Below are 12,974 nucleotides of genomic sequence, written 5' to 3'. Positions count from 1 at the left end.
ATTAAAAATTGTGCAAATATACCCTCCGTTAAATTTTGGGGTCAAAAATACCCTTACCGTCGATTAAATGGACCACGTATATCCCTCTCCGTTAACACACTTCCAACTCATATAAAAACCTTTTAAAAATTATTATTTTTGCTCACATGGAGTTTCCAACTCTAACGTCTTATCATCATTAACAAATTAAAGGTCATATAGCCTATGCACCAGACCACACTGTACTTAGCTACACACATCATATTCATTTCTTCAACATAGTCATCGTTTGCCAGCACCAGCTTCATCAATCCAAAAAATAAAAAGTCCATCTCAATCGTTCCACCACCACAAAATAGCCAAAAAAGTTTCACTCTAAATCCTTCCACCACCAAACCCAGATCTCCCTCAATGATAGACTAGCTCGATTTCCTCTTCAACCATAAAAGCATAAAAAGTTTTCACAGTGTTTATTGTAAAGCCCCAAAAAGGTCGAGCAAAATTCACCAGATTGTTACAAAGATTGCAGAATTTTTTTTTTTTTTTTTAAATAATCACAAGTTTAGAATTAGATTGCACAAAGAAAATAGAAGTATTTTTTTTGTGTGTGAGAACGAGGAAGAGAGGTGAAGCAACATTCGAATCATATACTCGAGGATGAATCTTGTTCATCATCTTGTGTATTTGTTCCAGTTTAAGTTGGGTTTTTTTTCTTTATCTGGCAGGTGCTTGTAGTTGGCGGCGCAACAATAGGAGATAGAATCCCCTTTATTTTTTTCTGGCGAGAAAATTGTTGGGTTTCCTGGTGAGTGAAGGTAGAGGAACACGAACGGAAGAAGAATTAAAAGAATTTGAGGAAATGGTGGAGAGCGTATATTATATTACTTGAGAATAGTCATTGCGTTAATCTGATGAAACTAAACTAATTAATTTGTGTGAGGTAATATCAGTAGATTATGAAGCCGGGTTGTGGAAGATTTGAACAATGTGTTGAATTGAGTTTGGTTTCTTGATGAATTTTGTGCAAGTACCTTAATAATGAGGAGGAGGAGGATGATAAATGAAATCTAATCCCAAAAAGGTGAAAAAATGGAAAGAAACAGGGATGACGAAGACACGTTGGTGGAGATCAACTAATGTTGAAAATAATAATTTTAAAAGGTTTTTATATGAGTTGGAAGTCCGTTAACGGGAAGGGGTATAAGTGGTCCATTTAATTAACGGTAAGGGTATTTTTTACTCCAAAATCTAACGGAGGGTATATTTGATCCATTTTCAATAGCTTAGGGGTATTTTTGACCCTTTTCCGATTTGAGAAATACGCTCGAGATCCGGCAAAGGCGCCGTTGTCCGGTAAGGATCCATTTCTCTCCACTGCCATCAACGGCGAAGTCTGCCGCCGACAATTCCATTCTTCTACCTTTAGTGACAGCAATTACGGCTGCTCTGCCTATTTCCGTTGCTGCTCCATTTATGATTACCTTCACGTTGTTTTGAGATGATGAGCAGCAAATAAATGGCTCTGTGTTTATCACTTTTTTATAATTAATAAATTAATAAAGTATGTGGATTGAAATTGGCAGCTCAAGGCCGCCATGGATGTTTTTAATGACGGAGAATTGAAAGGTGATGGTGGTATTGGTGTTGCTACGTCGTTGATAGAGATGGAGAGAAAAAGCATAGTATTGTTTTTGATTGAATTGGAACAGTTAGAATGAAAATGAAGACGGTGAAGGAGGAACAATTGTAAATACACTCAGATTTGATGCGAATAGTAATTAGCTATTCAAAATATTAGTTACTATGTATTGTAATTATTTTAAATCATAGCTACTAATGATAAATACTTAGTAAATATTAATTACACCATGTAAGAATCCATTGAAATAAGGGTCTGTTTGGAAAGCCACCAAGATAATTGGAATTGGGTGTAATTACATGGTTTGACCTGTTTGTTTGACCAGGTAATTACACAGTTAGGTGGGAATTTGGTGTAATTGAGAGAGTGTAATTACACTCTCCAATTCTCAAGGGGGGCCTGAGAATTTGGTGTAATTACACCCTGTAATTACGGGGTTGCCTTTTAGTTTGTTTCTTTTTAATTTTATTTTAATTTCTTTTCTTTTTTAATTTAATTTTTATTTCTATCATTTAATATATTTTTTATTTTATTTTAATTTATTTTATTTTCTAATTTATTTTTATTTCTATTATTTAATTTCTTTTTTATTTTTATTTTTATTTTTACTTTTTAATTATTTTTATTTTTTAAAATATATTTTTCTTTTTATAGTATTTATATTTCATTTCCTTTCTTCTCATTCTCAACTTTTACTTCTTGTGGTTCCATGTAATTGCTCGTATTTTTTTAGTTTTTTTCTTTTATTCATTTAGCAACCGTGTTAATATTCTACTTTTTGAGACTACATCTCTTAATATTAGAAAGAATGAGTCATTAACAAACTTGACATATAATGATCGACGTTATTAAAATAGAATTTCGTCGTGATTGAGGTTATAAACTTATATTTTCCCTTTCTTTGAATTATAGGAGTATTTACTTATGTAACGTTGGAGTTTGACATAAGAGTATTATGTTAATTTTTCTTTCTTTTGCATATTGAATTTAGGTTATATTTTCGATTTTAAAAATATTTGCTTTAGTACTATTGACTTGTTATTTCACATTGCATGCTGTTTATTTTTCACTTACAGTTGATAGAATTATTGTCAAACATTTGAATAATGCTATGGCATTATATTTATAAAAAAAAAAAATTGTCGAACATCCAATCCCGTGATGTTCTCACAAAAAAGGTATGCTTTTAAGTTTTATAATCAATTAAAATATTTATTAATTTGAAATTATATATCAATTATTTTTTTCAATATTAGTTACAAATATATGATTATTAATTAACATATTTTCAAGAAACAATGTATTATTAAATAACTAATTTAATATCATTTATATATGCACATATTTTTTAAATATTAATTTTAATTTTTTTATAATTAAATTTATTTTTAAATTAAACTAACTGTGTAATTACACAAGTGCAACAAAACAACACGCTTGTAATTACACTGTAATTATATTATGATAAACAAACAGGTCGTTGTAATTACAATACTGTGTAATTAATAGGTTGTGTAATTACTAGGGTAGTAATTACACCAACTCCAATTACTAGGTGGCTTTCCAAACAGACCCTAAGGGAAAACTACATGACATAACTAATACTATCACATATTTATATTTAGTAGCTATAGTTTAAATTAATTATATCCCATAGCTAATTATAATATGTTAAATACAACTTTATAGCTACATATATATACAAAGTAGAATACCCCATATCACATTATTCACTTCCAAACTAACCTTCTCATCTCTCTTTCTCCCCTCTCCCCCGCCCCTCTCCCCACTGCTCCGGCGAGGAGCTTCCGGGGCCGTCTTCTCCGGCGAGGAAAGGCAATTTTCAATTTTCAACCTTCTCATCTAGTTGGCGTCCCTTCTTCTCATAAATCTTCTCATAACTGAATTGATGCCATCTCCAACTCGCTATTTTGACTTTAAAAATACCATTGATCCAAGAGCAAAATTTGTTGTTGTTGACGGCGAACTGGCTGGCGGTGACTTTTGTCGGTTAGATCCGGTTAGATCTTGGCCGGATCTGACTGGATCTACTCAGTTCTGGTCAGACTTTGCTTTGCCGGAATTTGACCGCGGTGACTTTTTCGGTGCCGGATCTGACTGGATCTACTCAGTTCTGGTCAGACTTTGCTTTGCCGGAATTTGACCGCGGTGACTTTTCCGATGCCGGATCTGACTGGATCTACTCAGTTCTGGTCAGACTTTGCTTTGCCGGAATTTGACCGCGGTGACTTTTCCGGTGCCGGATCTGGAAAATCATGTTTCCTTTTTAGTGTATTCATTAATTTTTTTAGCATACAATTCAGTGTATTCATTAATTTTTTGGCATACAATTCAGTGTTTTCTGTATTTTATTTTCTTGTATTGTGTTTTTGAGTGTATTCGTTAATTTTATTTCTTGTATACAAATGAATACATTGATTTTTGAAGTGTATACAAATGAATAGAGTGAATTTTATTTCTTTGTATTCAATTTTTTGTGTGTATTCGTTAACTATTTTAGTGCAAAATTATGTGTTTTGTATACAACCGATTAAATATAATAAAGTGAACACATTGTAAAAGTAACTATAATGAATACAGCTGATTTGAATACATTTAAATTGAATACAAAATTCAGCAAATTTTAATGACTGTATTCATGAATACAGTGACGCGAATACAATAAGTAACAAGTGCTGAGTTTTGCTATATATTTGTTACGTCATGTAAATAGGTAAAATGTAGCTAACATGCATAAATAAGGCCTTCCAAGTTAGTCATTTATGAATTTTCCCCTTGAAATAAAGCTTAGAAAATAAGGCCAACTTCTATGGTTTTCCAAAGATGTTCTTAAGTAAGTTTTGGCTATAAAATTTGGCAAACTTATGCCGGAAAATTTAGTTCCGACAGAAATTATGTTAGACAAGATAAAGTTTCTATAAACTTATGTCTTATGAAATTAGGTCATAGGTAATGATAGCCCGCATTTTATTTTTTTTGGCATGGATATTTTCGGCCACTTTTTTGTTACTTAAACTTAAAGTAGGGGTGGGCACGGTACGATATATACCGAAATCGAAATTTTTGATACCGCGGTTTCGGTATTATGGTATTTGGTATGCATTTATGAAAAGTTTGGTATTTGATACGGTATTCGATACTGATAAAGAAAATACCGAAGTATTCCATATAGTTACATACCGAATACCATACCGAAGTATACTAATACTAACAAATATATTATTAGTATTAGTACAAACTAATTGTTTAGACGTTGGAATTGCCTGTTGTTTATTTTAAATATTTTCACGTGTAAGATGTTAGTATGATATAATTGATTAAAATGTCCTTTTTGTGTACCGAAGTATATATATCTTGGTTGAAATGCCCTTTTTGTGTAACTGATTAACGAAGGCCATCGCTTGTACTTTCTTTTAAATATTTTTACACGTGTAAGGTGTTAGTATAATATAATTGAGACGTTTTTTGAATAGCCGAAGACTTATTTCTTTATTATATGTATATATGTAAGTCGTAGTCGAACAAACTATGGTTACTGAATTACCGTACCGTAAAATATCGAAACCGAACTTAAAAATACCGAACCATACCGAATTAATTTAGTATGGTAATGATATAGCATTTTTAAATACCAAAAAAACCGAAATTACCTAACCGAAGTTTCAAATACCGTACCATGCCCACCCCTAACTTAAAATACCGAGGGCAAAAAATAAAGACCAACTATTTGAGGGGCAAACATTAAAGACCGCCCTAAGATAGGAGCATTCGTGCAAATGACCCGTAGGAATTTAAACAATTTTATCATTATTTATACTATTAATATTTCAATTTGTTTTTAAGGGACACCATGCCTATGCATTTATCACTTAAATTATAATCTTACGGTTAATTTTTCTCTCATGGCTACTACTGCTCGATTAAACTTTTTACACTTTTGCAACTATTAACTATATGAAAAAGGGTGTGCATATATTTTGTATGGAAAGTGTAAAAAGAATCCGTTTAATTTCTATATATTGATTTATACAAAATTATCTTTGCAGATTTTTATTATAGAAGTTTTTGTAATAGTAAAGTCAAGGGTCGATCGAAGACAGTCTCTCTACCCCTTAAACGTAGGGGTAAGGTCTATGTACGTCACCCTCCCCAGACATCACTTGTGAGATCACACTGGGTTTTTTGTTGTATTACGTAAGACATATTGCGGGTTCATGTTCAATAATATATAATCTAATCAATTATGAATATCTAACTAAAGGAGAGTGTAGTCACTCTCTTTGCCGCATCAATGTCTAGATCAAATAGCGAAATTCGGGGGAGTAATTAAGACAAGTACCGATAATTTAGGAGGGGTCTGAATAAAACATTAAGTTTAGGAGATCATTAGGTACTCTGCCAACTATAAAAGTCATGTCCTTTGGCCAAAGACGAAATGAGTAAAAAAAAAAAAACTATAGTAGAGATATTTATAGACAATTAATGATATAAAAAGAATCATATCATCAGTATAGTTTAACAGATTATAACAAATTGGTTATTCTATATTTAGAATTAATGCTAAGGCACAAGAACATACAATTGGGTAAGTGTGAAAATTATTTCGACACCGTTAATGCATGTACAAAGGATGAAAACGCTTTATTTACTCTAATTTAAAATATTTGTTTAGTTGAGAGTAGTATATATAATAATATTTTTGTGCAAATGTAATTAAGAAAGCTCCTGATGTCAAATCACATTGGTACCAAAGGCGTTATAATGTTCAAAACGAAAAAGGCAAAATTATACAGTTCTTAAGAAAACAAAGAAAGAGAGGATTTGTCTGCACTCAGTGTATGCATCGAATTATTTAACTCATGACATATGTCTCTTACGTAAACTTCTCACTTATCGTAATTACGGAGAATTATGTATTCAGTATTCTACCTTAATGTATCACTAATCACGACGATCATTTAGGACTAATATAATTTGATGCATTGAGTATGGATATTTTTTCGTTTAAAAAGATAACTATCAGAAGAAAATTGGACAATAACTTACAGCTGAAACCAAATCGCTAGATTTTTTCATTGGAGAGCAACAAAATAACGGAACTGAAAATGATCCATATCTAGCTAGCTAACAAGAGATGCACCATTTTCTATGTTATACATGATTAAACTGATGCAAACTACAAAATTAGAATTCCTACAAGCACGAAAGCTAAAATAGAAACAACACTAGAAAGACAAAAGTTGATAGATAGATAGAGAGTTGGTGGAGAAGGAAAAAATATATATGCATATGCTCATTTCCCTCTCTGTCTCTTTCATCCCATTATGTGGAGCTATCAAATTTGTTGCAAGTAATTCTGTTCAGTACTTCAAAGCTCTTTAAAATATCTTCATTCCAGAATTTGTTAGGAATCAAAACAACTTCCTCCTCTTCGTCACTTTTTTTCTCCGCCGTCATCATTTCGTTTTTGTTCGTGCATGCGTTCTCGATTTCTAGCATAGGTGTCTTTGAGCTTATTGGAGAATCACTTGAATGTTGTTGAGAGAAATTGGACGAGGATGAATTAAACTTCAATGCTTTGGGCACAATATTTATGCCTTTTGGAAGCTTTGATTTGGTATCGTGGGTGGAGCGCCCAGAGAGACAACTACCTTTAGTGGGAGGAGGATGATTGTGTTCACCAGAATACACGACGACGAAAAGATTTTCAGCCTCTGCGCTTTTCTCTATGTGTTTCTTTGCTCTGCAACCTTTTGAGGTGCTACACCTATAGTAGTTCCTATCGTGTCACACACCGAATAAGCATCACAATTATTTTTTAGGTCACGAAAATTGAAAAACTAAATGAAACTTTCTATGGCATGAAAAAGTATGATGGAACTGCTTAAGAGAACAAACCTCGGGAATGAAGATGTTTTGATGGGCTTTTGACCGTACTTACGCCATGCCCATGTATCATCCAAGAGTTCTTCTTGCCTCAATTCATAGATAATCTCTATCGCCTGATTTTTCCTGATTTTAAATCACAAGTACTAAAATCAAAACTCTAGACACACTCACATAAAATGAAACGGAATGAGCACTACCTTTTACGAGTCTTGACCAATGGAGTTCTGAGCATGGTGGAAGTAGGAAAGACTTTGACCGACTTTACGAGTTGTTGCTGCGGAATGAACAATTCATGTGGTGCTGCTGCTAGCATAGGCGCTAGAGCTGGTGGTGGTTGAGGAGGAAGAATTATTTGCTGGTCCATGATTTTAACTTCATCAGCAATTATAGTAACGGGGGTTTTGGAGTTATTGATCGAAGAAGATTGATCATCTAGTTTTTGCTGTTGAGCAACTAGAAATTCTCTAGAAAAAAAATCGGTTGAGCCTATGAAAGGTATGTCGACATGTTCATCATCTAAAAGACTCTCAAGAAATTCCCAATCAACACCATTTTCAAAAATCAGAGACTCTAAGCCTAAACTAGAATCTACAACGTTGTTAGGTGTATTGATGTTGCAGCTTCTTACAACCGCTCCTAGATCCCAATCATTATCACCCATTTCAGCTCTATATAATATTATATCTAGTAAGCTACAGAAAAAATGGGGGCACAGGGTTAAAACCTTAGGAAATTCAAACACATGTTTTACAAAATGCTAATTATGTGTTGTAAGAGAGGGGAGTGGGTGGAAAAGGGGGCCTAAATACTAAACAAGTCGCAGACTTTGGAGGACATTAACATATAAAAATGGAGAATGAATATTGATGTGAAAATGGGTTTGAGAGGGTAGGAAATTAGGTACCTCGTAAGGGACGAAGAAAACTGAACAAGATTTGCTTATTATAGGAGAACTCAGAGGGGGTACTCAACCACCCCCCTCCCCCACGTCCACATTCAAGTAGCATTTAATGCCCATCAAATGTGTTTTTCCTCTTGTAGTGTGAAGTGTATTGACGTCTACTGGAGAAGATAAACAAAACACTCAAATAGTGCAATAGAGGTCCCTAAAAATTTGCAATTTCAATATTTTCTTGATGTCCTCTAACTTTGCAAGATTGTCAATAGTGGCACTAATAGTTACAATCAACAAATTTTTTGTGGTAGATATGTTGGGCGCACCATGACTATAACACATAAGAAGATGTCACAAATGAAGTAGCAGAATATGCCACAACTGCTTCAGAGTTTTAGATGTTGTAATGTTTGAAAAAGGGAAACAATTTTTTTGTGGAAATACATAAGGGAAACAATATATATATATATATATATATATATATATATATATATATATATATATATATATATATATGAAATGCGACCCATCTAGTGAGTAAGTTTTAGAAGAACTGAACTCGAGGTAAATAACCTAAGCGACAAAACCTCCCTAATTACAAGGTCCTCCTCATTAGAAAATATATTGGGCACTGCCGAACATTTTGATACTTTGAAAAAATAAAGGTAAATTATGAACTTGTAAATTGTATGTGTGTTAAAAGAATGAGATTGTAGTAAATCTTGTCTAATTGTTACGTCATTAAAATTAAATATATAGATATAACTGAATTGATTTGGATCATCGGAACTTAAATGATTTTTACTCAATGCCCACATATATTTTATATTGACCTAGTTACCCCCTGAACTTGAAATTTTGATAGCTCGATCCTCCTGGATGCTGGTTTGGCAAAGAGTGTAAATACACTTCTTTTACCAAATAAAAAGAAAATTTAGCTAAAGTAATGAACTTAAAACGGTGTGATTTCTAAAGAAAGAAAAAAATTATGTATTTTTTCTTTTCATGTAATGACTATTTATTTTAATTGTGTACCTATTTTTTTCAGGTCAAATTTGTAAAATACTTGGTTGGAATTACATTATTTTTAGCCAAAATTCTGGAGTTTCAGCTACATATATTTTTTTTAAAAAAATTATTCTACAGATGCGATAATTAATTATTTAATTATGTATTTGTTCTTTCTTGCCAAATGTGTAACAATAACTTGATTATAATGCCATTATTTTTAGCCAAATAAAAAAGTTGTAGCCAATAATAACATTGATGTAAGTTTTTTTAATACATATGTGGCTTGAAAAAAATGGTCGAAATATATAATTAGTGGATGTTAAAAGGTAAAAAATATATATTTTATTCCATAAATTCACGTGCACAAGAAAATCCGCGTTGCAGCGTGTAAGTCACACTTTCATGGATTGACGTTGTCTTTGAGGATAGAATATAGTGAAATATCTTGTTCATAAGAGTAGCCCAATTTAAAATCCCAATATGCACTGAACAAAAATAATCAAGTTCAGGAATCCAATCTATCCTACCTTGTGGACATAAGATCCAATCAACTATAGGGATAATGTGCGAAAGAATTAGAGAAGTAACAACTAGTAAAGGCCTTGCGAACTCGTCACAACTCACAAGCCTTTCGCGATCGTCGCATGCTGTTTTTTTTTTTTTTTTTTTTTAAAAACTACCTAATGCAATTTCTTTAAAAGAAGAAAAAGTAATTAATATGCAAAAGAAACGGTTGTCACGAGATAAACACAACATAAACACAAGAAGGAACATGCACGCAATCTCAAGTATAACGACTGCTTGAGAAATAATTTAGATTGACATGTCTTAATTATTTATAACTAATGTAGGAAGAGTAATTAGAAGAACGTTAATAAATTGTTTGGCACACATACTAGATACACATAAATTATAATATAGAGATTGTTTGAACACCTTAACAGAACAATTATTTATTTTTTAATTTTAACCATCCATCTCTGCATAAGTGGATGGGCTCCAATAAATCAGAAGAATATTAGAGGAAAGGGGAGATCAAGATCTCCTGGACCTACTAGGCTTCATTAGTACAAGATTGTATGATTTCAATTCAACTCCCAAAAAATATATATGCATAAGGGTTATAAACCTCCCATGTTAAGTATGTACATATCCAGAAACATTAAAAGCAAAAACTCTATTCAAGTTCCTACCAATTGAGAATGTATTTATGGTATTCTTTATTTTAATTGAGAGGTACTTCATCCTAACCAAAATAAGCTCACCTTTAGGTCCTTTAGGGAGCTGCAGAGGATTATCAAACTAAGAGATGCTTATGTTTTGTGTAGCATGATTCGCCAAAAATTTCTATTTCGTACCTGACTACTATTAATTTTTTATAAAGAATATTAAAAAATTAGTCTAAGTCTATGTTTTTTGTTGGTTAAATGCTTAAATTTCATTCAACCAAAAGTGCTAACCGGGCACATCGACCAGCTCTATTTTTACTCGGAGCTGGCTCTCAAGTTTCCCTTTTATTACATTCATCTACAATAAGTAAATGCTAGACAATTCAGTCACCTAGAACAACTAGAACTAAAACTATATTGGATAAACATTAAGTTGTTGTAGATGACTCTTCCACTTGGCATGTCTTTGTCCCTCAACGTGCAATTGAATGATAATGTCTCGGATCCTTTTGTTGCTTCTAGTGACCTTATTTTTTAATCTTCTGTCGTTTCTTTCGGCCCAAATCTGATACACTACTGCAGCAAAACAAAACACCAGTATATAAGCTCTTTGTCTGTTGCTGCTCATCCTTTGATTCAGCTAAAGAACCTATTGATTCCAGTCATCAATTTGCCTTGTAAAGCCTAGCTATTTCACAAGAGACGACCACATATGAGCAGAGTAAGAACAAGTAAAGAATAAGTGATCAAAAATCTCCTCATCGGGTATTAAAAAGTACGCAATCTGTTTGCACCTATATACCCTATTTCTTGACTCTATCAACAGTAGATAGCCTCCTATGCAATGCTGTCCCATAAAGTGTTGTCTTGGAATAAGACCTTTAGTTGTTTACCCCGAAATTGGGAAACCAATTGAATTTGTACGCGGGTATAGGATATGTGTTTGGATCTTGATGTGTATTTGATAGCGAAAAATAAGCGTGTGAGTATTTGGTAATAAAACGGCTAGTAACGGTGATTTGCTTAATTTGCTACGGACATGAACGTTTAGAAGCCATGTCGAATACTTAATGGAAGAAACACAACGTAAATGGAAACAAACGGCCTTGGCCGGATCAGATATTAAGAGAGAGATTGCATATATATTTTTCTATTGCAAGTGTTCTTGGAAAATAAAGAAGCCAACCCTTACAAAGGAAGGGGATATGCCCTATTTATAGTGTGACTTCCATGGGTTTCATCCAATATGAATTAATAAAATAATAATAATAAGGTTAGCTCTGCACGGATTCGGTGGGATTAGACTGACGCCGCCGTCTGACACACGCATGGTGGGTAGTTGACCATGACAAGACGCTACTGGCACGTGGCTCGCGTGTAACGGCCGCACGGACCAACGGCTACTCGGACCAACAGCCGTACGGACCAACGGCTATACGGACCAACAGCCGTACGGACCAACGGCTTTACGGACCAACGGCCACGAATGCTCGGGTCACCGGGCTTGGTCGTTCCAATGACGAAGAAGGCAGATCAGTCGGTCCCCTCGCTCCACCAGTTTGCCTCGCATCCGGTTTTTATCGTATACATTAGTAAGTACTAGTTTGCTCCAAGCAGCTTTTGGATATTGAGGCATCATGGAGACATAACCCTTCTTAATATTGAATCCTCCTGAATCTGTCAAGGAATGCAAAGTATCTTGAAGAGTGGTATTCCCAAGTAACCAGCTTCTTGCATCAAAAATCTTTTTGAGTATCTAACAAGCTTGCTTTGGGGTGTAGAAAGTATGAGCCCATATCACCCAAAGCTTATCTTTCTTATGTTCTATAGCCCATAGTAGCTTACATAATGCTGCTCTATTCCATGTAAAGAGGTCAAACACATTCAATCCACCTGCAGTTTTAAGTTCACAATTAGAGCCCGTTTGGATTGGCTTATAAGTTGTTGTTGTTTTTATTTTTTTTGAGTGTTTGACTAGTCAGCTTATAAGTCATATTGTGCTTAAAATAAGCCCAAAAAAATATAAGCTGTTTTCAGCTTATACGCTGCTTTTTTAAGCTAAGCCAAACGAGCCCTTAGCCTCCCATGCTACTAGAGCCTTCCTAGAACAATTATTACTATCAGTTTAAGGCTTCATTTGTTTGCACCTATTAGAGGTCTGAATCTGAATGGTTCAGACCTTAAGCCATTAAGTGCATTTGTTCGCATTAAGATCTAAGCACTTATTGGATCTGAATAGGTCTTAATCATTAAGATCTTGAACCAAGTCTTAATATCATTAAGAGGTATTTTTGTATGGAAACCCCAACCCTCCACCTCAACCCCACCCCCACCCCCACACACTCTCCAACCCCACCTCACTACCCACCCA

General features: G+C 33.8%; 1 protein-coding gene across 1 annotated transcript; it reads right to left on the bottom strand.

Annotated features, from left to right (window-relative positions):
* Positions 1-6,676: 6,676 nt before the first annotated feature.
* LOC132622673 (probable WRKY transcription factor 27) lies at positions 6,677-8,484 on the bottom strand. Its single transcript, XM_060337327.1, has 3 exons — positions 7,726-8,484; positions 7,538-7,651; positions 6,677-7,418 (listed from the first exon to the last, which is right to left on the bottom strand). The coding sequence occupies exons 1-3, from the start codon at positions 8,187-8,189 to the stop codon at positions 6,962-6,964; spliced, it is 1,035 nt and encodes a 344-aa protein (XP_060193310.1). The 5' UTR covers positions 8,190-8,484; the 3' UTR covers positions 6,677-6,961.
* Between the last annotated feature and the right edge of the window lie 4,490 nt (positions 8,485-12,974).

Source organism: Lycium barbarum, chromosome 2 (assembly GCF_019175385.1).
Source record: "Lycium barbarum isolate Lr01 chromosome 2, ASM1917538v2, whole genome shotgun sequence".
NCBI lineage: Eukaryota > Viridiplantae > Streptophyta > Magnoliopsida > Solanales > Solanaceae > Lycium > Lycium barbarum.
The sequence above is the reverse complement of the archived record's forward strand: the minus strand, read 5'-3'. Positions and strand labels throughout refer to the sequence as shown.